This window comes from Metopolophium dirhodum, chromosome 9, assembly GCF_019925205.1.
Source record: "Metopolophium dirhodum isolate CAU chromosome 9, ASM1992520v1, whole genome shotgun sequence".
NCBI classification, from domain to species: domain Eukaryota; kingdom Metazoa; phylum Arthropoda; class Insecta; order Hemiptera; family Aphididae; genus Metopolophium; species Metopolophium dirhodum.
In genome coordinates, this window is record NC_083568.1 from 13,197,032 (window position 1) to 13,224,411 (window position 27,380).

A 27,380-nucleotide genomic window follows, 5' to 3' on the forward strand; every position below is an offset into this window, starting at 1 on the left:
GGAAAAAGTCGAAGTCCGCGAACGAGCCAAACGTAGCAGCGGCGGGGGTGGTAGGAGACGGCACGCGCGGCGAGGGGTGGGGGGGCTTGTTGCTGTTTAAAGTAATTTCTTTCGGCGCGCGCGGGACAATCGGTGGCGGTGCGGGTGGTGGGTGAGCGGCAGACGGGGAGGGTAACGTTCGGTCTGGACACAAAAACGGGAAATGGAAAAGATTGGATAAAGTGCAGCGCCGCTCGTCGTAGTCGTCGTCGTCGCCGCCGCCACCGCTGCTATTATGAGGGGCGGGTGGGGGGAGCAGGCGGCGGTAGCGCGCGGGACCGATGCAAGGGATCGTCGGTGGGCCACGCGCGGAAGGGGGTGCCGGCGGCGTGCGACAGAGATAGCGCGTGTAAAAGTTTTTCCAGTCGAAGTTTCGCAGTCGGTGTGATTATACCGTTTCGTGTTGAACGGCGGCAGCCGCCTTTTACCCGTGCGCCACTCACCGCACCTACACGCGCGCGCGCCATCGTGCGCCCGCCGCCGTACTTACACGCACGTGGACACGACGCCGTACATTATTATTATTTTTATTATTATTATTACACTATAGTCATATCGTTTTCGACCGTTTTTCCGACGTCCGTCGCCGCGGCCACACAGCATCGTCCGTTGACTATAAAATTAATTATTCCTCTGTTGTTTTTTTTTTTTTTTTTTGATCGTTTCAGTTCGGAATAGTGCAATCATTTATTTATTAATCGCTGGTTTTTTTTACCGGTCGTGCGCTTATCGCTATCGCCCGTCATCGTTTGGTTCCGTCGCTCCGATCGCGTAAGATATTCGCGGTGTACGTCAGTTTTCGGTCTTCGTTCGGTTATTTTAATCTTTCAATAAGCGCAAAACGTCCGCGGAAAAACACGAGTTATTGATTGGGCACGAGCGGAGTTTTTGTTTTCGCCTCGCTCGCCGTCCGTGGCGCGCGCGCTTCCCGCCACCGCCGCCGACGACAACGTTGTCGCTGACGACGACTACGACGACGACGACTACGGCGACGACGACGACGACGATAACGCGGCAACGAGTGTTTTTCCGCGAACTCTTTTCGCAACTCCTCCGTCCGCCGCCGCCGCTCCCGCACGCGCCAATACCGTCCCGCCCGGGTCAGGCTCTTGGCGCGCGCGTTACCGCCGCCGCCGCCAGCACAGACCGGTCGCGCGCGCCGCGTTCGCGACTAGGCCGCTGACCGGTGTGAGCCACATCTGCCGCCACTGCCGGCGCTCTCGCCACTACCGACACGGCCGTCGGACACGATTAACTGCCGACCACGCGCTTCTATGCGTTTTCCTATTTTGTTAACGACGAAATTATCGTGATCGAGGTGAGTGGTTGACCTTTACTCGCGCACGTCACGATAATCATTATAATTAATATTATATATTATTATTATCATTATCATCATCATCTTAATCGTCCACTTGACGTATGATGGTTAACTTTTTTTGATGGTCCGTCTTCTAATAATGTATTATTATTTTGATTATTATTACTGTTATTGGATACCTAACTTAGGTATATTATTATGACCACGCCAACCAGATATTATGTTCGCTATTTTCGTATGTTATGAGTGTGTAGAGTGACAGATATCCACGAATAGTTTCAAAGCGTACAAATGCCTCCAATGTAAACAAAACTTTTTTCCGTCAGTTGAAAATCCAAACGTTTCCTTAAAAAAAACCCGATTTTTATTCGAACTCAACTTTTATACAAGTGTAGGTATACGTGGTTTGTTTTTACTGTTTGTAATCGACTAACTATATTATAAATCATGTTATTCGTGCTATTTTAAATTTAATCAATTAGGTTATTATTTTTGTAAACTACGAGTAAAATACCTTGAGAAAAACATTCCCACGGCTATATATTCTTCGTTATGTAATAATGCCTACTTTAGGTACTAACGAATGTCAAGACTTGAATCAAGATACAATAGGTACCTACGCTATGTAAAAGTATATTCTATTATTTTATATACCCACCTAATATAATAACCTATAATGGAATAATTACTTGTACATAGACCACTTATTATTATTATTATAATTATTATAACCCGAATAAGACCATTCATGAAAGGAGCAAATTAAAAATTGTTATTGATCATATTACTATAATATCAATATGCACTACAATGCATAATCACGTATACATGATTGTTATGATATTATGTTAGATTACAAATATGAATAAATAAATCATAAATAAAAACATAATTAATATCTGCAATAGTTTATTTAACGTTTATTCAACTGTACGTCTGTACCCGAGTCTGTATCTACCTATAGGTTGATATAGTATTGCTAAATTATTAAGAATATCAAATATGTTCAAGTTTGTCATTAATAATATAAATTACCTGTATGAACAATTTGAGTAATCAATAGACACCTACATTTACAAATAATTTAAAATACTGTTAAATAAAAAAAATTAAAGTCTTTATAATATTATACAGGTTACAGGCACATTTAAAAGAGTTAAAGAGTTAATAACATAAGATTAGATTATTAATAAAGCAACAAATAATATTGTTATAAGTTTTGTCGTCTAATTAATTGATATTTTGATATAAAAATCATAATTAACAAACATATTTAAGATTAATAGAGTTGCATATAAAAGTTTAAAACTTGTTTATCCTAACCATTTAAAAATCTAGACTTTTTACTTTTTGTCCATATTGTTGTAAAATTGTATTTAAATTTATCTAATTAATATAACATAAAATCACACATTGAACTGAATAATATATTTTTATAATGTTAAAATCGAGGTTAAAATTGTACAGTTAGGAAATTATTTAATGTTTACATGTCAATATAAAGTTAAGAAGATCGTCTACTATTATTAAACACAGTTAGGTACTTTAATGTCGTTTCCCAGTAAATACGTTTTATATAGTTTATTATAATGTACTATTCCATTTGAAGTTAAAAATAAAATAAAATAAAATAAAATCTGTTTAATTCAGTAAATTGTACATATCTATTTATTAACATGTTCAAACATTCCAATATTCCATACAATAAATAATTCATATCGGTACCAAGAACTCAACAGGTGTTGGCCCATGTGGGAAAATTATAATTTGTTACTGCATATATATTGTGCAGTTTGTTTTAACTACAGAATAACAATAAAACCCTAATGTTTCTAATTCACGATACAATGGTAGTCTTAACTATATAATTTTATAATTTATACTTTCAGCTAAATTCGAGTATTTATTTAACATAAAATATGTAGGTCAATAATTAAACTAATTTTGGTTCTTAATTTCTTATATATTTTATAGTAACTTAAAATGGTACAATACTATGATCGACAAATTAGCCGATAATTTATTAAAATTAACTATAGTAATATGCGCTCGTCTATATTAACACTATATTAAGTATAAAGGCTTTTTACCTATAAATCATACGAAAATACTAATCAATATGAACCAAAAAAATATATTGGCTAGGTTATTTAATTCAATCATGTTAAGATTATCAGAAAATGTCAGATGAAATGTGGTTGTAGTTCCCATAATAATATCTCGTTTTGTATTTTCGAATACCTAATATACCTAATACCCTATAGGTATTGGCCATTACTAAAAAATCATGACTTTAATCGAAGAACAGTAAAATGAAATAAAAACAGTTAACAGTTATTTTGTATGAATTAATACAATATTTATATTAATTATTGACTATTATATTATATTGTATTATATATTCAAGCTTTGTTTGTATACTAAAACTATGGCATATTTTATTTGTAATTTTTAACAAGAATTAAAATGAATTAGAAACCAACTAAAGGTCAAAGATTATACTAGATTACTTGTAAGTAATAAAAACGTTTTAACAAAAAAAGAAAATATATTATGATTTATAGGTACACTCAGTCTGGGTGTACTTATAGTTACTGCTAATAGTTTACTGCTAAACATCGATGGAATTACATAAAATGTTATACTACACTAGTATTAATATGATTTTACAATAACCCAAGAATCGTTTTGTTGGTGCGTGTTTCAACTAATCTCTTACCCTAATTTTATAATTTTTTGGTATATATTATAATATTGTAAGCTTGAGTTTTTAGAGTAATAATCGAATATTATTACACTGCGTTAGCTGTTAGTAATTACCTAATTGTAATATCATGAAGCGAGACTTGAAATATTCTATAGGTAGGTATATTTTGAGAAATAAATCATTCTGAGCAATAAATAATTTAATTTTTTGACAGAGGTTAAGCGTTAAGCTTATGTATAAGTGTATAACTGCTATAGTGTTGTAGCTACTTCCATCATTCTCCCTGACAATCCAATTCATCGGCTTAATCGTAAAATATAGCCTAGACCTTCTTTATGATTAAACCCAAATCCTACATAGATAAAAAAATAAAAATATTTGAAGTAGTGTCAACCTGACCTATAGCCTTCAATCAAGATGTAGTTCCCATGTAACACTTTATTTTATCCTTTGTATTTAGAATGTATGTCCATATTGTAATTATTTTAATTCTTAATAAAAAAAATAAAAATTACTAGTGAGTTACTCGTGATTATATTATTAACTTTGAAGTTTAAATAAACATTTGACAATAGTCAATAATTTTGTACTTATATTACATTACCTGCTAAATAAGAATCTTCGTAATTCAGAACGGTACAAATTGAAAAACATACATAATCCTAGTTTAATCTGAATAGGTACAGGACTTAGATTATATGCATTCAGCATTTATATGAAAGTAAAAACCGAGGTAAAAACAGTTAAAATTAAAAAAAAAACCTAAAAATTGATTGTTATTTATTGTTTTAGATGATTTAATAAAATATAATATAATATGTTTTATATAGGTACCAAACAATAATAATTGGGAAATTATTTAACAAAAATATTAATCAAATATAGAAAAAATACAATCGTAAAAACAAGGGTAAAAACTAAAACAATTCCAAAACTGTACATCATTTTTTAGTTGAATTGTTTAAATCATTATTTTAGTATACATTAGTATATTAAGATTTAATATCGTATAAATCTAAGTAGTTTTAACTTGTAATGTTGGATCTTGGGTGTTACTATATTTAACATTAATTGTAGTTACTTACACCTATAGATTATCATTCCGATCATTGATTATTGGAAATAAAAATAATCTTTAGTACCTACCTATATATATTAAATGCATATTGCATAAGTATAGTATTAAAATTTAAAATATTGTACTAATGAGTAATTAATAATAATTATATCCTATGTATTGTATTAGCTGTGATACGGGCTGTGACATTATATAATTGGTCAATTATTGAATTAAAACAATCGTTTAACCATATTTCCTGTACATTTGAATTTGAAAATACAGTTGGTAGTTGGTACTTGGTACAGCATAATATAGTATGGTAAAAACAATACTACTTATATTGCTTACAATTAGGTAGTCAACATACACATGCTATATTATAATATAATATGCTTTAGAATAGTGTACATTGGCAGTAAGCACTTGGTTTATTAACCGTAGGTAGGTAGTCGTGAGCATTTCAAACCAAATATAGGTCCTATACTATGTAGGTAATAGAAAGCTGTTATATTATTGTGAATAAAGTAATTTACATATAACCTATTTACGTGGAGCCTTGCTTTAAATTTTCAATCCTTAGCCATAAAAGTTAAACATTTTATACATTTTTAACTACAAAATAGTTAATAAATTATACATTTTGATAAATGTTGTCAAAATTTGAACTTTAAATGCTTATAAAAAAAAATTGTGCCTAGGTATGTATTTTTAATATTTTTCAACTGCTATTAGAACGATATATCAGGAGCCTTATATTAAATTTTCACGCTTTTTTACCCAACAAATAAAATTTTATTGATAATTATAGAAAAAAAAAATAAAAAAATGGAAATTGACAATGTTCGTAAACAGCTCAAAATAAGTCAAAATATTTGGAAAATGTTATGGTGTATAGGAAATGCAATTATAAACATTCAGTCAAAATGTCATGTCCCTACGGTCATTTGTTTTAGAGTTACACCAAAAACCAAAATCGATTTTCTCGAAAACAGATTTTGCGTAAGAATTCCCGTTTTTCCTTTTTGTTTTTCACGTCGCTTTTGAAAATTACTGGGAAATTTTTAATTTTGACCCCCCCCCCCCCTCCCCCAAAGTACCAACTAGATTCACTTTCCTATCAGAAAAGTTACCTTTGAAGAAAATCCAAGCATTTTTATTGTCCTAAAAGGTGATGACAGACACAAAAATAAAAAAAAAATAAAAAAAACACACATCATTGTAAAATCAATACATTGATGCAAAGTAAACTTGTATACCAATTAAAACATCTTTTCATTTTTTAAATTGAACAACTAGAAGTACCTTAATTTTTGTCAGTCGCTTAGGTCGTCATTCCTATGTTAGACAAAGACAGCAAATCGCCGCATCCAACGCCCTTAATGTAAGTGCATTGTACCAAAGACCAAACTTTAGTCACTTTGTATATTTTAGAGACTTATTTATTATAAATGTCTAATTTGTTAGGCTTTGTAAGGACAAAAAAATATTTAATAGGGTTTGGATTTAAAATATAAGACATTCATTTATGTTTTACATAATTCATTATCTCAAACTACTATACAGTTAAGGATTTAATTTATTTTATGTGTATTAAATTTTTTATCGGCATATTACAACAAAGTTTATTAAAATTATTTAATTTGTTATTTAAATTATTTTTTTTTTGATAATTTTTTGTCAGTTTGATGCATTTTTGTAGTTTAGTCAAAAACAGCAATATATAATTTAATTTGTTATCGAATAACTAAATGGCATAGTCATTAATCTTAATATGGTCTTATGTACTTACTATGTTGTATAAGAAATAATTCAATATTATTAAATACATTTTACAAAAGGTTTAAATTTAATAAATGCATTTAATGCATTGTTGTGTAATGCCTATAATCTATATCTATTATATAAAGTATAAACTGAATACATAATTAAGTTTTTACAATCAAAGTTAATAGTTTTTTTATACAATGATAAATTTAATGTAAAATTATTTGTGTTTACAATGAAATAATATTCATTTGCATTTATTACGATTCGTTAAGATTAAATAAAAAATACATGACGTATATCTAGGTACTCGTAAATGCAAGTTTAGTCTGAACAGAGCATACAATTATAAAAGGTTTCCAACATTAGATATGCATTACTGCAATGTATCGTAGTTAAGGGGATTTTTTTTTAATCGGCAACTTTTACTTGAAAGATTTGAATGAATATGCAATATGTTTTTCACTTATTCATGTATTTATATTGTACGTGTATAATTTGTGTACCTATTTTAAACATACTGTACAAATGCCATGAAAAGACATAAACGTATTTATTTTTAATTTTAAAGTTTTACTGTGTAATTTTTAAAGTAAAATTAATAAATGTATATTTACATGTTTATATTTGCATTGAGACAAATAAATTTTGTTATCGACTATCGTAGAACAGTCTAAAACCGAATATCTTAGTATGATTATTGATTAGTACTATATGTAGCATTATAATATATTAAGTAACACTTTCAGCTAACATAGGGTTTAATATTTTCTTACTATTTGTTTATAGGTAGGTAAATATTCGAATTTTTGAACGCAGCTTCCTCCATAAGTTATTCATGTGAGCATTTCATTTTTACCATGTACCAAATTTACTTATTGTTTTAAATAATAGATTGTAATATCTTTATATATATATACAAAAAAAGGAAGGTACTATTTTTCGTAATAAAAAGTAGTATATATAGTATATACTATTATTATATTGTCCTAGATAAAAAATAAATATTTTTCACATATCAGATATCCGGAATTATATTATATACCTATGTCAAATAACAATTGATTATTTCATTTTTGAAATTTGAATTACTTATAAAATTAATTGAATATATTTTACAATTAGTATTTAAAATATAAAATGCTTCCGTCTTCTGTACAGAAGACTCGAGATCTGGCTTTTTTGAATCTTATATATGACGAATTCATTTTCAAAGTACCTACTTAAAGTCTGAATCATTTTATATTTATTATATTTATAAAAGTTATAAAAGGTGTGTATATATAGGTACTATATATAGGTACAAAGTACAATTCAATCATATTATTATACTGCAGTAACTGTATTGACTAAAATATAAAGTACTAGTAAAGAAAAAATGCTCAAACATATTACTACCTACGTCAGAATATTATTCTGAATTCTGGACAGTGGATATAACAATTTTATTCATAATTATACGCACAAAAATAAATATATAAAATTTTGTAATATTTAATTATAATTTATAATTTTTTCAAATTCATGTTTTAGTTTTAAACAAAAATTATTATTAATAAATATAATAATTAGTTATATTATTACTTGTAACTGTTTTAAACATTAGACAAGAGATGGTATAAAAATATATGTTTTGTTTAACAATTATTCGTCAAATATATTTGCTGTTAGGTACCAACCAATATAAATGATAATATTCAGGTACATCCAATGTTACAAATTTGAAATTGTATTATTATCCGTTGTCTATTTTAAGTACATATTATAAATCAGTCAGAAATTTAGTACATTTATAAATTATAAGTTATAACGTAATGTTGAAATAGATGCACAGTCAAAAAGTACTTGGTAAATAAAAATAATAATTTTCAAAAACCTATTGATTCTATAAAATATGTACCTATAAAACATAATATACGAATGTATATACAAATCTTCGATTGAATCTTTTGTAATACCATTGCAGTGGGATTTAATTAAACCTAAATTTCTCGATATCATTGAACAGTTTCAAAACGAATTTAACAAGATTTGATGATTATAATAAGTAGGTATGATGAATAAATAACTGCCTTAGTGATGAACATTTGTACGCTGCAGTATACGAGTCTCAACGGCAAGTTTACCAGCTGATATCGAAAAATGAACTAATAAATTGCAGGCACAAACATCGCATTAATTTACAATTTTACATTTTTTTTTTTAAATAACATTTTTTCATAAAACCAATTATTCTGTAAAATATTACACTCATATTTCCATGTAATATAACTAAATATAATAGTAATACAATTATTAGTATTATAATATCATATGAAAATTTTTTTTTTATTAATTATTGGTCCTCATGAAAAGTTGAAAAAAAATATGACCAGCATGGTTAAAAAGGTTGCCGAGTTTAATGTTTTGAATTTTTCTGAAGGTAGGTCATATTTTTTAATAAGCTCTATGGAAACTATATTATTAAAATTACAATTGAGTTTGTTGTAAGTGCACTTATTGAGAGTTACTTCATGCATGCATTTTAAAAGTCTAATCCTCGGTCTAGTTTATTGATATTACTCAACATATTATATTATGAATATATTATTTTGTAGATTATGATCCAAAATGTAACCTCAATAAATAAAATAGGTAATTATGTAAATAATTACATAATAATATCCATTTAGATAGAAAAAGTATAAAAAGGTCTATGATGGTCATTATAAATAATAAACTCTAAGATATATTTATGTTTATGTAATTAATAAATTCATAATCGTAATAAATATTAGAAATAATTTAGTGAATTTTATATACGGTTGCATCGATAAGTCTACAATTTTAGTACATTTTCATAGACGATTCGTATACGCAATAAAAATGGATACCTATTTATTGGACGAATTATCCTTTGAACGGCGAATTGCGGTATACATGTTTATTATAATAAAGGATTTTGTGCGTCCTAACAAGTAAAAATATTCGAGGTTGAATTAATATAAACAATACAAATCGATGCGCGAGTCTTGAAGCCGTATAATAATATAATTTGGACATGCAGCAGCTGCTGTTAAATAAAACGAAATAATTACGCAGCGGTGTGGTCACTCGTTTGGTCGGCACTCGGCGGTCTATTAAGAGTTTGTCGAGTGTGCCGCCGTCGCCGATGAATTCCCCTCTATTATGAGAAAAGTTTTACGGAACGCAGAAATTGTAGCCGACGGACCGGCATGCACAGCAACCCCCGAAGTCCGCGTCGACGGGGACGGACGGCGGCGAGTCACCCCCGCGACAGTCAGACGCGGGTGAACGAAGAGCAAAATACTGTTTAAAACTTGGCCCCTACGCTCGTATAACAATGTAATAATATAATGCAGTTATGTTTGTTGCCACTGACAATCTTCTAGCAGACGCCGACGCAGCCGCCGCCGAATGGTTAAAGAAAAGTTTTTTTGGCGCGAAGTTTGTTCGGGACTTGTTTTTCGGAACTTTTTTTTTTTTATTTCCATTTCTCTTTACCAAAACTTTTACCGGTAGTTAATATCTACGTTGGTGGTGGTGGACGGGAGGGGGTAAAAAGTGAACTTTGGAATTACTTTTGATGACGCAGATTATTGGATCGACCATTTAATCCACCAAATAAATATTTCCGTTATACTCCGCGCATGTATTGCCGTTCTTTCGTTGTTTGTTCGATTTGCCTTCCCACTATGTATATTTGTTTCCTCGTTCGATATATATATATATATATATATATATATATACATATACATATTCGATATATATATATATATATATATACATATACATATTCGATATATATATCTATATAGTAATAATAATAATAATGATAATAAAAAAAAAACATATTACTGCGTTGAAAAACACGATGGAAAAATGTAAATTGAATTACAAAAGTTATTATAGCGATCTGGTTTTTACTTAACAACACGAGTTACGCGAAAAAAACCAAATATCGTAGAATTAAATTAATACAAGTACTTCATTTTAACCGTATTGATTTTGTTATTCTCGTAAGACCTAAAATATACTGACTTTAAGATTTTATCTTGTATTTAATATTTTAAAAACGCTTATGATTTTAATTTAAAGTATTTTTTTTTATCATAACTTTGTTGTTCTAGATATTTTTTTCAAACATAAGGTATATGTTTATTTTTGGTAACGGTAATTGGTATAATTCATTGACTAAAAATAAAATACTCATCAATTCTTTTAAAATTAATTCATATTATGCTATATCATAGATTCTAATTATAAAGAATTTGTCTCTTTGAGTTTCTTAGTAGTTTTCTCAAGCGTAATGTTGTAGAAATAAGGATGGTTGAATCAACATTTAACGGAGTTATAAACTATAACCCATCTCCACTATTAAAATCATTTTTTGAATTTCAGGAACTATTATTGCTTTTTAAATTATAAATTAATTTAACTTTTTCACAACACACTACGATATCCCAAACTGAGGTGATTGAAGCGACATAAGTGTCAAATACCCGATCGAGGGTAGTGTCAAAGTACCTATAAATATTAAATATAGTGTATATCAAATAATACATATTGAATGTATAGTTCCAGAACTCTCTCAGTTTTTTTTTACAAACCCTGATAAGTATATTTTGTCAAACAGATATTCTAGGAAACGTAAACATCCACTTTTAATTTATTATATAGGGCAATGACATTTTCCATGAAACGTAATAGACATGTCTTAAATTTCCTCACCACACTTAATAAACCTGAATATTCAAGTTTAACTAAAATCTGTAGTACACGCCTGTAAATCTGTAATGGATTATAGATAAATCTGTATATATTGAATATAATCACAAAAATACCGATACCTATATTAAAATATTTATCATGGGCTCAAGATTTTAGTTTAAATTTTAATGAACATATAAAACTTGATATCATTGTCTTATGATAATATTATTTATTCATGCAACATATATAATATAAACCTAGGGTTTTGTACTCTTATAGGTAATAATTAAGAACTTATAAAACCAAATGTAAGTTAAACTATAAAATACCCAATAATTATCAAATCAAACAGTTTTAATCTCATATATTATATTAGGTAGGTAGTTGAAATGAACCTAATTATTTTGAAAAGAAAATTGTTGTCAACTACTAAATGCAAAAATAATAATGTTTATTGTATATTTGTTTTAGCACATTATATTTAATTAAATCAACTCAACTTATTATATAAATTACTCTTTAAATCGCCATAATTTACAACTAATATTTTAAATCATGACATTGTATATTTTATAAATTGGTACCTATTCTTATCTTTTTTTCAAAAAAAAAGTTATATCGCCACACGTCTCGATAAGAAACAATACAACCATTTTACACGTTTTAAACATTTCACTATACCTACCTATTTGAAACGATGTATTTTCTCTTCAAGTGTCTTTTACATATTATTATTGTATACACACCCACACACACAAGCTTGCTCACGCGTGCGACAAAAATATGTTTAGATCACATATTTTGAGCTGCTTTAGAAAAATAAAAAAATAAACTGCTACTCCTCCCACACGAATATTCATTCCAAAACTTTCGTGTGCTACTTCCGTATCGCCCAGACGTACTACCACGTGGAACAATACCATAATATATGCGTAAAAACTTTGCCGCGACACGACGACAATGGAATTACCCGAAAACCTTTCAGTCGACTTGTACATAAAAACCGACTAACGGAACAGCTTAGGGTTGATGGGATGGTAGAGGGGGTATACCGTTCGATATGAAAATAAAATGGAAATAACTTTATGGGTACACGAAGGAAATGGAAGTTGAGCACAAAAAAAAATGAATAAGAATCAAACATGTATTCGCGAAAGAACATTATTTTACCACTGCTATTTACATTATGCCCAAAAATATGTTTCGCCCTTCCGGATGAATGATTAGGATAAACTATTTGAAGCATTCGAAAGAAATGTTGTTTTTATTTAACATTTAGGTAAACATATTTTCAAGTCGTAAAAGTTACACAGAGTTTAAAATTGTGTACATTTACATATACTGTGTTGTAGCTCTACAAGCTACAATTCGAAAGTTTAAACTCAAAATAAATTTTTTGTTCCCAAATTAAATTTAAAATATAATTTATTGTTCAAATTTAGTATACAAATGTTAAAAGTCAAGTATTAATTTGAATAATGTTTTTAATATATTAGTACACAACTTTGTTACAGTAGTTTTCTCTAAAAGTAAAAATATAGCTACTTCATTATTGCAGTCAAGTATTATAAACGTTTTGAAATTATACATTTATTATTATTAATAATAAAATTATAAAATATTAATTAAAATACGTAGGTGCTAATTTATAAATTAGTCAAATATTTGATTTTACTGTTCGAAAAGTATAAAGGATTTCATTAATTTAAGGATAAATAGTATGATATATAATTGCATGTACCTAAAAGAAAAAATAAGATGTGAAATAAATTTATGAAATTATCCAATAATAGGTTATTAACTATACGTACAGGATTAAGTTTATGAAATAAATAATTTAATCTTAAAATAACTCAGACAATGTGTCCTTTGTCGCTGTGTATAACAAAAGTAATTGGACTTTTCCTCTAAGTGGGATGTAGTAGGTATAGGTACCTTGTAAACGCAAACTCCATGGAACTACAAAACAAATACAATAATAACAATAAAATGTCAGACTCTGGTGAGTTAAAACCGTGAAAGTCGATATTATTTGGAATATTATATACTATTTTATGGTATTTATATTCAATAAATTAATAATTAAGATTTTACTATATATTTATATTTATAATGTAGGTAATTCATATTCAAGGTTTAATAATTTCTGTTAATGTCTAGCGCGGTTTTTAATAAGTTATGTTCATTGCTCTATTTTCTAGAGTGCATCCAATGCTTTTTATTGAAAGAACAATCTCTATAGAAATGACAATTGCATCTATCTCACATTCCAATAATAAAAGAATACTCCAAGTCAGGGGCGGACTTACCATTTGTCCGCCCCTAGGCATTACAACACTAGCGCCCCGTACATTGGCGTGCTCCCACGGGGGGGGGGGAGGTTATGTTCCATGAAATAAAACAAAACTATAAAAATTGTACTTAGGTATTTTTATATTTATACATACCATTATACCATCTAAACAAATAAATATTAATACAATTTTGCATAAGTACATTTGTATACATGCAGGAGACGGGCGACAGTGTCAGCGTCGCGCGTCGTCACAATGTTTATTATTATTAACTACTTTATCAAGACATCTGATTTCCAGAATAAATTCCAGTATTCTAAGAACAGACTATAAAAAAATAGTTTGGTGGCCGCGCGCCCGCGCACACTTATTGTGGTGCCGGGTGCGGGGTGAGGCGGATCATTCCAGTTAATATAAAATAATTATTATTACTTGCTAAGCACTGTGCGAGCTGTCCCCCACCTAGCTAGTAGAGCGGCTATATACAATATACCCGGTCACCCGAGGCAGTATATTTGACTGCCTTGGCTGGCGTTCTGCGCAAGGGCCATTCACAATATTGTATGTGTTTAAGCCACACACCCGTATACCACCTCCCATGCATTAACATAGGCAACGCCGGCAACTGCCTCGTCGAGTGTCGATGTCGAACCTCTAGTGGTGGCAGCGCACGCCGGTCGCAGGATTAAACTCAAACGGCAAGGTTATTATAGCTTATAAATTAAAACGTTACTGGGACGTGATTTCGTGAACCATTCTCCAGTTTCATGCAAGTTGTATACAAAAAAAAAATAATATAAAATATAAATTTAGGTAAATATAATGAAATTATGAAAAAGTAAAATTAACTAAAAAATTGCGCCCCAAAAGTATTGCGCCCTAGGCACGTGCCTTGGTGGCCTATGGCTAAATTTTCCCCGCTCCAAGTCCTTTATAATATCAGTTTTAATGTTTTATATCAAAATTATCGACTTGTTATATTATGTATCATTTAATTAATTTATAAATTTATAATTGGTGAAATAGAATGTTGTGTTGTATTGCTTGTATCACAAATTACATAGTTACCATTTATCGTCATAATCATACATTATAATATTGTATATGAACTATGAAGTATTATTATTAATCGTAGGTACAAACGTATTAACATAATATATTTATATATGAGTGAGGCTAAAAATGAAATTAACTATTCAAAATTAAAATAGGTACACTTTATTAAAGAGTAACGATTTTTTTTTTATTCCTGGAAGGGCAATGCATTTCTTATTTTTTTTTTGCTGTCTTAGCATAAAAAATACTCTCATCTTAACTATTTATTCGTTTTCAATCTGCTGATTGCATCTTTTGTTTTTTGTTCAACAATAGTTGATGAAAGTTTAATATAAGTGAGCTTATTTTATTTTATACTATTTCGATTAAAGTTATCTAAAATTAGATCAATGTATTATTTTTTTATGATACATTGCAATAGGTACTTCTAGTTTAAAAATGTTCTTAAGTTATAAAACTATTACCTAGGAAGATTATCTTCTATTTTGAAAACTTATAGTGTTAGACTGATGTCAGTAATACTTTCCGGAATTTTTCATTTTTAAGAAAGTTAATAAAGAAATTAGAATAAAGAAAAATAATGATTGAAACAAAATTATATATTTTAGGATTTTTTGATACAAAAAAATGTTTTAGTCAATTTTTTTGTATAATATTATAGTATTATAATATCATTTTTTAGCAAGTAAAAAAAAAAGAATAAATCTTAATAACGATATAATTTTTACAATACAAATTAATTTTAGAAACATACATTTTAGAAAATATTTTTATCATAATATCATATAACATTATTAATTTTTACCGCAGCATTAACTATTCTTGAGAACTCAATTGTTGATAAAAATTGACTGACTATGCTTTTATCAACAACCTAAAATAATAAGAAATCCAATTTAATATTTCAACGATCTCTATTAGATAAATTTTAAAAAAGTGTACTTACTTCGAATGGTCTGTTAAATGCTGTAACTGAAACATCAATAAATTTAGCGTCTGGTTCAGTGATTACGCACAGTGTCTTCAAAGCAAACTCTATAGTTCCTAAAATACTTTTGTTAGCAGCTGAATAATTTTCAACCAAAAAATTTGTTATCAGGTCACTTTTTCTTCCTACTGCACTAGCCTAAATATATAATAAATCATTCATCCTATTATCATATAATTAATAACCATACGTTACTATTTTTTGTTATTTATTCAAAAGATTAAAGATATACACATTCTATTCAACATAAAAATATGCAATTCGCGTAGGTACTAGTAACTAGGTAACTTGTCTCAGTTGCATAAGAAAGAAGACATCCACCATCGACCTTTTCAACAGGCGTTGGGGCGGGAGTATAATAATTGTTACCTATTTAATAAGTAAACTATAATAATACTTACAAGAACATGTGATATGGTGCCGTATGTGTCCGTGACATATAAATGATGTCCATTATTATCACAAGATGCAACCATAAACGATTCAGTGTATGGCAAAGTTGGTAGATTATTGAGTACTCTGATTTCAGGATCTATTGAATAAATAAAAATTATTTTTCAACTATTGTATACAATTTTTAGTATAAGTAGAATTATTTTTAAAAAACCTAATACTTACTTGAACAATTTTTTTTTAATCAGTAATTAAATAAGCATGGTTAGTTCACTAAACCATACTTTGATTTTGTACAATTGTTGTATAAGGTCATTTTAAATAATTATTTAAGGTATGTTATGAAAGAAAATGTAAAAAAAAATATTTTTATAAATAATTTTAAGTCTATAAATGAGATAATATTTTACTATTACCAATTAAAAATTCTGTGACACGATCACCTGGTGAATTCAGTCCATGTACGCTGTTAGTATATATCCTAGCTTTGTCAACAATCATCAATGCAGTGGATGAATATCCTAGAAACAATGTAATTTGATTAACTATTTATCAGTTAGTTAATAGTTTTTATCCACAAAAAAAGTGTAAAAAGTTATTTTAAATGCTCAGAAACTTTTCTTTTATTACTTGAATTACATTTGGAAAAAATATTTACCTACTTAAGTAATTTGTAAATTGACAATATTTAATGGTAGGTGCCTTTTAAATATCATAAAATCTATTTTATTAGAGTATTAACTATGGTCTACGGGGTGTCACCGGTTTCCGCCAAAAATTACCTTTCCGTTTTCCGCCAATACCTTTTTCTGCCAAATCAGAAAAAACGTCATTCCTTTTTCCACCAATTATAAATTATAGAATTTTAAAGTTTAGGAACCCTTACGTAAAGATTTAATAATTGCACACTATAGAGTTAAAAAATAATAATATTTTTTCCAGTTATTACTTATTAAGTATATACTTTTGCATCACATACTTTGTTAATGCATCTCCAACGAATTTTATTTACTCCTTTATATGCCTTACTAAATTTAAAATTATCAATCACAATTTGTGGTTTTTCGCGTTTACTTGTAATTAATTGTGCAGACATTACTGTAGTTAAAACACATCAAACACTATCCACTGATCGGTGATCACTAGTCACTACTCAGTACTCAATACCGTAATATTTCTAACAAATCGAACCAACTATTGCAGCATGATATCAGATGACAAATTAGATAATATTATCTATGAAATAATATTTTTTATGTAGATAAAGACGCATACAGTTATAAAATTTTAAAACCCACCATATAAGATATTATATACCATAATATAGACTATTATATCTCAAAATAAACCATAGGTTTATCGTTATGAGTATTATGATACGTAAGGGTTCCCAAACTTTGAAATTCTATAATTTATAATTGGCGGAAAAAGGAATGACGTTTTTTCTGATTTGGCGGAAAAAGGTATTGGCGGAAAACGGAAAGGTAATTTTTGGCAAAAACCGGTGACACCCGGTCTACGGCACAAACATTAACTATATACAATACATAGTCACATAGAAGATATCAATTGAATATTTTTTTTTTGTGTGACTAATTTTATGTTTTTTTTTTTTTTTTTTTTTTTTATTAGCTTTTAGTCGGAAACTATTACAGCTCAACAATTATACATCATACATATTATAATAAGATATTGTACATTATACATGATAAGAAAGCAATTAAAGTTAGAAAGGTATATACTATTTAGACAGATAAAGAAATAACAATGCTATTAGTATGGAAAACATTTTACAGATATAGCTACGGAGATAGGGAAGTTTTGGGGATTAATGTGTGAAGAAATGAAGAGAGGAGAGTAATTAGAGGACTGATTAAAGAATTGAGATTAGTGATAAAGTTAGAAAATAGGACGGAAAAATTATCTGTGAAAGAATCTTGAGTCCGGGTGGCTTCAGCGTATGATTTTGGTCTGGAATGAGGGTTAAGCGCCGGAACTTTGACTGGAGAAACATTGAGGAGTCTTGAGTTTTTTTTTTTAGCACTTTGGAGAACAGGACAACCCCTGAAGTTGGCGGTGTGGTCACCGGAGCATAGGGCACATTTAGCCGGACTATTAATTTTATGTTATATTGTAATATTGTATACAAGTATACAACATACAAATCAATCATTCTAAATAAATACACATTTTTTGATATTCACGCAATATATATTATTATACATTTGAGTAGTTTTGATATACTGTGGTAGGTATTATTCCTTTTTGAAAACCGTAAAATAATATGTTTTTTTTACCTCAATTGTTATTTTTTTTTATTTGATATTCGTTTCAATTTCTAATATATATTTGTATCTGATTGGCATGCTTTTAAATTTATTATTATGTACATTTTTATTAGGTTTACCTGACCAGGCGACAGTGATTTTACCATCCAGTGAACAAATAGTGTTTTGGTTTTCAAAAAATTTTTCGGCAGCAATGACAATACAATTATTTCCAACTATACCGACCTTAAAAGCAAACCAATTGTATTTATAAAATCTGAGAAAAAATTACCCATGTTATAGAAACAAACAAGTTTCAAAGTTAACTTACCAAGTGGTTCCCGGCCATGATGCGTTCTTGTGTAGTTGTTGACATTTTACTATTTTATATCTAATAGCACCTACACCAACACGCGTAAAGTTAAGAATGATGAATGAAATTTAATGTATAAAAAACAGCTGTGTAAAAGTTCTTATAACAAATTAAGTTTTACCATAGATGTACTCAAAATAAAACAGTGTTTTCACAGTATCAGATAATAATTATTTGGTTTTATACAAATTATTGATTTTTGAAGTAATTGGTAGTTGTAACAATTTTATATTTTAAATAGTTTTTAGATAATGTCATTGTGTTGTGCATTCAAATAATCTATTTAAGATCTTCCTTAAAGTTCAAATGAAAGACGTTATAATACAAAGGGATATGATGAACGGTAATATCGCCTGTTTTAATACATTTTATGTATGGTCTGTAATTCAGTAAACGAGTTTAAATTTAATCCTTTGGAGCAAATATTTGCACTCGGGGAAAGCTACAAAACTTTACTTTGAGTCGTTTGTTTTGTTGCGGCTATGGTGTTCAAAATTAAATCCAAATCTTTGAAAGTGATACAATAAAGGTGAAATACGAAGAAATTGAGCTTTATACAATATATACTGTAGGTAGTGAATTTATATTTTAACGGAATCTTTAATTAATTTCGTGTGTTAATCCGAAACAATTATTTTCCATAAAATACATCTTTTTATGAATCGTTAAAATATGTCACGTTGTTGGGTGTAGACATTTATTATGCATTAATGTTAATCCATACCTAATTAAATTTTTTTTTATATTTAAATTAAAATATTTTTAAAATTGTATTACGTATTGTAATCAATAATTCAAAATCGTCCTTGGCCAACCACGAAAAAACACAGTTCACAGTTGTAATACTGTAATATTATTATACACGGCGTATCAAAAAAAAACAAATCAGGTATCTATATACATATTTTTAATATTATAGGTACATTATACGTTTTAATAATGCGTCATATAGGTACTTTGTCTCATACATTTATTATAGTCGTTATAAACTCGTTTTATTTCTTATTCGGTCGTTCTTCGGAATAATTATATAGTACCGGACTGTGGTTCTCGAGCTGATGGAAACTTAGGTACCTACCCTAAATCTCACCAAATGTGAAGCTAAGATATTTACCTTGAGAAAATAAGTAAATCCTGTAGCTTTAGTACAAATTAACAACCAAAAATTCCTAGGGAACAACCCGGATGACTCAGTGAAAATACATAGAAGTAGGTACGTCTAAAAGAAAAAGAAACTTGGAAAATTCAGATAAATAAAAAACTAAACCAAGAATACACAAGGATCAAAATCCTAACCCTCTATTGAACCACAACTCAACCCCGCAAGTGAAAGTCTCACTCTACTATATATACGGCAATAATAAGACCACTTCTATCTAAGTTCTAACTTACGCATACCCAGTATGGGCTGCCACTTTCGCAACGAAAATAATAAATTGCAAATTCTCCAAAACAAATTCCTAAGAATAGCACTCAAAGCTCCTTGGTTCATGTGAAACAAACAGCTACTGCACAATGGCACGGGATGCAATACCTATCGACATGGATAGGTAACCAATAAAAAATGTGAGTATGGGATTGGAAGTCACGAAAAAAATATAATAACAACAGTATAGTAATAAGTAATAACTAATAATTATAAAAAAAAATGCAGTGATAGAAATGAAATGGAAATTTTGCTATAGAATTATAAATAAATGTTTATAATAAAAATATCAATAAACAAGTGGATATCAAATTGTATTAACATTTATAGAAAAAAAAACCAAAAAATATTGGAAACTGAAAATATCCGTTAACAGATCAAAACAAGTCAAAATATTTTGAAAATTGTAGGGTGTATAAATCGTGCTAATATAAACATTGCGTTAAAATTGCATGTATCTAAGGTTATTTGTTTAAGAGTGAAACCAAAAACCAAAATTGATTTTGAAATTCCTGTTTTTCCTTAACTTTTTTTTTGTGTCTCCAAGTGGTTTTGAAAACTACTAGGAATTTTGACCGCCTCAATGCATTAACTAGATTTACTTTTTCACCAAACAAGATACTGAAGTCAAAAATCGAAGCATTATTTTGACTGTTTATCGTGTACAAAGACATATTATATAAAAAAAAAAATAAATAAAAACGTACATTGCAAAATCAATACATTCATTGCTCCGCTCAGAATCTAAAACTACAACAATAACATAAATAATAAAACCAAAGGAGCTCTACATTACAAAATCGGAGAAAATCATCAAAACCTAGGCTGAAAGACACCTTTCTAAAATACTAACCGACAGACAACACAAACAATGAAGATCATTTTTTGTTTATTCGCATGTTCTTATTTTGAACAATTTATTGTACATTTAGAACTTGGTACAAACATTTAGTATTTTTTATTTTATTAATTAATTTAAAAAAAAATAGAGTACCGGAGTGGTTCGTTAAAAATAAACCTATTGCTTAAGAGTCGATAATATTATATCATAATATTAATTTTATACTATGCTATATGCGGAGAAATGTTCAGTGCCCCGTGTTTACGGATGCAGAACATTCCATGGTAGGTTATACGTACATGCGTTGACTATAATATATGTTAAACTAAAATTTTCACATAAATAATTTAACGTGCTTTTTTTTATTATTATTATGACGAGGTACCTAGGTACACCAATAATCGGCTGATTTCATAAACATCAGTGCACGAATCATTTATTTCACATATATTATACGTTTGTATGTATTAAATTGAAATTAATGTATAATAGTAGGTCTGTCATAACATTTTACTACAAGTAAAAAAATATAATACAAAATAATGATTTAAATGGTCGCTGCACAAATACATGAAATAATAATATACTGTATACAAACGTGTGAATATAGTCTATAGGTAGTTTAATTTATTTTAAAATTAATAGCAAATGAAATCAGTTCATACGAAACACAAGTTCATAATTAATTTTCTATGAAGTTCTGTAATGGGAGGAATAATGAAATAAAAATAGAGCACTAAAGGTTTAAAAATAACTAAAATTGATTTAAATTTAAATTAGATTTTTAGGTTTAATAATTATTACATAGGTATTAAATATTGTTATAGTATAAAATTGAAAAAAAATCTTGTTAACGCACGTTTAATCCATTATATTTTTATACAATAAAATTATTCATACATTTTATTATTGTTAATAAATACTTTGAAAAATTACATTTACTAAAATCACCATTTACATTAATTTTAACCTTTTACCCTTTTATTCCAAGTGTGAATTTTTAAACGAACCTTTTCAATAAAGTTTGGATTTTTTTCAATTAATATTGAAATATGTATTAGTTTGTATTTCGAAATGCAACTAATGGTTGTCATTGAAACTTCATATGTAGGTATATATATTTTTTTTTATAAAAGCTTTTAATTTATTTATATGCAAATTGAAAGTATAGTACTATAGCTTAATATAACAATATAAGTCAAGAAAAAACCTTTAAAATGAATATCTGGCGTAATATTTCTACGTTATTAAGTTATATTTAAGTAGGTAGGATTATTATTGATATTTTTAATAAGGGTAATTTTTTCATCATCGTTTTTTACTGTAAATGTACCGAAGTAAATGCCCCTAAAATTAATCATACATAAAGGTATCTAACTAATTACAGTTGAATAAATAAATAGATTTATGAAAATGTTATTTTATATCTTAAAAGTCACATACTTACAAACGTGTCAGATATATTTCTCACTGAAAATTAAATAATGACAGACATTATTTGTAATAGGTATATATCTACCGTTCAGGATGAGAAGCGCAGTATTAAACTATTGAAGTATATTGCCGAATGTATTTCTTAATAAACGACAATTTGACTATTATACATCAGTTTAAAAAAGCATCCATTACGATTTTCCGTCAACGGAAATCCGGTTGATTGAAATACTTTTTGGGCGAACTCACCCATGCAATTGCTTTGAAAAGATATATTTACTTTTTATTGTGGCAAAGATTAAATTATGCAAAAAGTCACATTTTATATACGAATTTGTTTTCAAATTAAAATCCTGGTATTTAACAAATTATTTATATAATATTATAATTTGTATGGAGTAGTGGGCAACTGTGATAATTATCGGCTACATATTAACGATAGTGTGATTTTCTAATTGTTATAATAACCTTTCAACAGTATGAATTGATCCATTTGTTGTGTGAATTTAAAACCATTTATTAAAATAAAGGCGAACAAAAGTTTTATAATGCGGATAATTGAATAATCATATTATGACGTATAGTTTAGAGTATTCCAGTTATGTACCTCTTAAATGTACAATATTATAATAAAAACACGAATATCAATTTGAAAAAAAGATTATTGAATGTAAACCATTGCGATTGCGTGTGGTTTAACTTAATAATAATATGCTGTCATCAATGAAAGCCAAGATAATCCGTGCTAATAGAAACTATAATGGGTTATTAAATCCCTTAGGTTATTGTGCCGATTATGCAGTGTAATATTGAATAGACATGATCAAGATACATGGCAATGGGGGCTTTATATGTACAAATATTTAGGTGCCTATACTAACTCCCAAGTTTTCGAGCACGTTCTCAATCAATGTAAAGTGTTAACTACAGGTAGGTATCGATTTCTGGTAATGTGATAGTGTGGTTTATCCCAATAAGTCGATTTCATATAATATTACGATACGGTTTGTTGTGATATATTATTTTATGCTACGAGACGTAAAACTATTAAAGTTTCTGAAAATATTTTTTTTTTGCACAGTATAATTTTTTTTTTCTATAAATGTCAATGTAAATTTCTTCGTTGGGTCAAAAAGTTTGAAAATTTAATACAAGACCCTCACACATTGTTACAACATCAGTTTAAAAATATTGAAAATACATAGTTATGATTTTTTTAGTTTTTTTTTTAAAGCATTTTAAGTTCAAATTTTTACAAAATGTATCATATTGAAAATTTAAAATTATTTTGTAGTTAAAAATATATACAAAATTAAACGTATAATAGTTAAGGATTGGAGATTTAAAACAAGGATCCTCTTAGTAATTTATTCTGTAACCAAAAAATCTAAAAAATATATAAACACAGTTTTTTTCCATTTCAAGTTTTAAGTTATAAATAATATACTATACTATGAACTACTTGTCCAAAATTTAATTTTTATTGATTGGAAGACTCTAAAGTCTAAATAATAGTCTACATCAGATATGAAATAAAAAATAAATTGTGATGTTGTAATCCCGGTTTAAAGAAGGAAGATAATTTTTGTAAATATTTTTTTTTGCTCTGTTATTATGTATAATTTCAATGAATAAATAAAAAAAACTTGAAAAATATGGTTTTATAATGACTTAAAATTATGCAAAATAAATATTTATCAAAATAATGAGTGTGTTACGTTAAATGATCACCCTATTACCTTGTATGTAATCGACAGTCTAATAACAGATGCCTATTTTTAAAGTATTTAAGTTAATATTTTAATTTTTAACGAGTGCTTAGTAAAAAAATAGAAAATTCCAATTTTAAGAACTCTTTTTTTTTAAAACCTAGTAATATCACTTTATGAGGAACCTGGATTAAATTGTTAAGCTTTTTAATATTTTTGAATTTACTATAGAAAAAAAAACTAAAAAAAATCGAAAATCTCAATGTATATAAATAAGATAAAAATATTCAGAATATTTTGAAAATTACACTATGTATAGAAAATGTTAATATAAGCATTTGATAAAAATTTCAAGTATTTACGATTATTTATTTTTAAAATACAACAAAATAAGGAAATTAATTTTGTCGAAAACTTTGAGTAAAAAAATACCATTATCACCTAATTTTGTTTTGCTTTATAATTAACTGAATCAATTTTTTTTCATTTTGACGTTTACTTATTGATCGTGTAAAACATTTTAAACCGTAACACTTTGTGTAATTATAAATTACTCACCTGTTTTATTTGTCAAGGTATTTGAAGTTTTGATTGGATATAAGTCACACGGAAAAGAATATGATTTTTACGAATATTCGCGAGTACAGTTTCATAAACATACAATAGGCATATGTGGTGGTTCAGAAAATATACTGTTACAATAATTTAAAAAAAATACTAAGGCACTTCATATTGTGTATTAAATTATCATTATAATTATTAATTCCTTAAACATCAACTACAGTCTACAGTTGACATTCGCAATCTATTGATTTATTACGCGATTACGCGATTGACTTCAATACAGAAAATAAGTAGATATACTAAATTACTAAAAAGAAAATATACTTAGAAATTAGTACATTATTTTGATTTTAAATACAGACACTTTAAAAAAAGTATTTAAAATACTTTGTCCATTTAATTTTTCAAGCAATAATGGTTCACCACCGCATGTAGCGATAACACAAGAAAAAAATTACCTTTTCAAAAGCATAAAATACATAAAGTACATTGGAGTACTTCAAAAGTATTTGAATACTTTTACTCAAGTATCTACATATACTTTATACGACTGGTATTCGATTGAGTGTTGTTATATTAATATATAATATCATATTATTATTATTATTATTATTATTATTACTATTATTATTATACAGTGTTCATAAATTCGTTTACGTATTATTGTAACGTGAGTGGAAACGAGCACATATCTTTTTCACTTCATTTTTCCCTTACTCACTCTCTTTGTACCTATCTACCTACTATATACTCGGTATATATATACCTCCATGCCGTATGCGTATAATATAATAAGTTCTCTCCCATTGATAATACATACTATATAGATACTTTAAATTATATTATATCATTTTCCTCACAGCTTTGGAATAATACAAAATCAGCTGAGCTAAATAATTTATACAACACGTCGAGGTGGGCTTGCAAGTCTTGGCCGTCCGCCGCAGCCGTTTGATTTTCCGTCTTGTTCCTCCTCGCACTCTTTCCCGTCATACACAAATTGCACTACCTTCTTTGTACTTCGTTTTGTTTAGCCCATGAGTTCTATCTGGTTCTGTTTTGGAAAACACGCTCAGATCTAGGTGAGTGTTGTTTATTAAGAGGTGGTTGTATGACGTACTGCATATTGTACACAATGATTTCGCAAAACGCCCTGTTTATCGTGGAATCCAAATACGAATATAAAATAAACAATGCGAAAGTTCATTGAATTGTTTGCATACTATAACTACGTTTCATTCGGTTTTTTTTATCAACCACATATTTTCATAAACGTTTCCACATACTTTTATACGTAGCTATACTTATGTCTTATATGCGTAATTTGTAAAAGTATTGACCCATAGTCCATTATAAAATCACTTTGCTTTAAAAATACACGTATTAGGTAAATGATAGGACAATCATTTTTCTTCGAGAACATTATGAGTTTAATATATGAATGAATTTAATATATGAATGAATTTAATATTAATCAAGATTCAGTTCGATAAATATATCGTTGAATATAACCTAACCTATTGAAATGATAAATATTACTATATTAGTGACTATACGTTTAAGTAATCGTAGACAATTAAATAATCATATTGTAAATTCAAAATTAATATTATTTTAAATTAACACAGGTTCAAAAATAATGCAAAGTAATGTCATTTTTTTAAGTCTTGCCTTTAGAATAATAAACCCATTATTGACGTGTCAAAGTATTTTGGATTAAGTGACAAAATACATCTAAATATTGGTGTGTTTCGGATTTCCTTATAGGTATCTACGATCTACCTCTAATCTTGGCCTTTAAAACAACTCATCATCACGTCATCTATTCACGGGTTGTTCGGGGAATAGTTCTAATTTTATTATTCCAATCGTTCTGGCATTTCTTATGTACGTCACCGATTTATTATTGTGTTAATTAAGAATAATATAGACACAATATCCTTGGAATTGAGCAAGATCCAAGGTTCGTCATAAAAATATAATGGTTGCTCTGCGCCTTTTTGTGTCTTTGATTAACATCTAAACCAGCCGAATCTCAAAACTGAAAGTCCTTGGTTTCTAAATGTTGTTGCTATACATAGTGTACCTAGGTACTAGGATCCGTAACAGTAAGACGATAAGTTTAAAAGTTAATTTATCTTGTACGGAGTCTAGCCTTTATAGTTGTAGTCATGAGCCCGTGACGATTAATATATTTTTGCTTGCGTGTGCGAGTTTTATTTTAATTTCTTCAACATAATTTTTTTTATTTTCGCTTTTTTTTCAACAATTGCCTAGCTATAATTCTAGCCTAAACCATACCACGACCCAGTGGAGATCCAGGGGTGATGTACTGATGTGGCATTGAGCTCAATTTCCGTATTTGCCCTAAATACACTGTGTAAACCTATTTTCCACTGAAATGCAGAAGTGGATTCAATGTATCAAATAC

General features: G+C 28.5%; 2 protein-coding genes across 8 annotated transcripts in view; one reads left to right on the forward strand and one right to left on the reverse strand.

Moving 5' to 3' along the window:
- Positions 1 to 289: 289 nt before the first annotated feature.
- The window catches only part of LOC132951777 (uncharacterized), a 260,467-nt gene continuing 233,376 nt past the window's right edge, over positions 290 to 27,380 (forward strand). For 2 of the 7 annotated variants that reach the window (XM_061023728.1, XM_061023727.1), the window contains exon 1: positions 378 to 1,357. The gene's annotated coding sequence lies outside the window, so the exon portion shown is untranslated. Of the gene's footprint in view, positions 1,358 to 27,380 lie in introns of all 7 variants that reach the window. The other 5 variants (XM_061023729.1, XM_061023731.1, XM_061023732.1 and 2 more) reach the window with 4 other exon arrangements.
- Positions 15,736 to 16,848, reverse strand: LOC132951843 (proteasome subunit alpha type-7-like). The gene is made up of 4 exons (XM_061023846.1): positions 16,752 to 16,848; positions 16,344 to 16,474; positions 15,901 to 16,080; positions 15,736 to 15,828 (listed from the first exon to the last, which is right to left on the reverse strand). The coding sequence occupies exons 1-4, from the start codon at positions 16,834 to 16,836 to the stop codon at positions 15,736 to 15,738; spliced, it is 489 nt and encodes a 162-aa protein (XP_060879829.1). The 5' UTR covers positions 16,837 to 16,848.

What these genes read in the sequence shown, in the direction of transcription:
- LOC132951843 (XM_061023846.1), bottom strand. Translation starts at nt 16,836, where the DNA reads ATGATTGTTGACAAAGCTAGGATATATACTAACAGCGTACATGGACTG. An exon ending in GCACCATATCACATGTTCTT is followed by an intron (nt 16,081 to 16,343) that starts GTAAGTATTATT and finishes TTATATATTTAG; the next exon opens with GCTAGTGCAGTAGGAAGAAA. An exon ending in CATTTAACAGACCATTCGAA is followed by an intron (nt 15,829 to 15,900) that starts GTAAGTACACTT and finishes TTATTATTTTAG; the next exon opens with GTTGTTGATAAAAGCATAGT.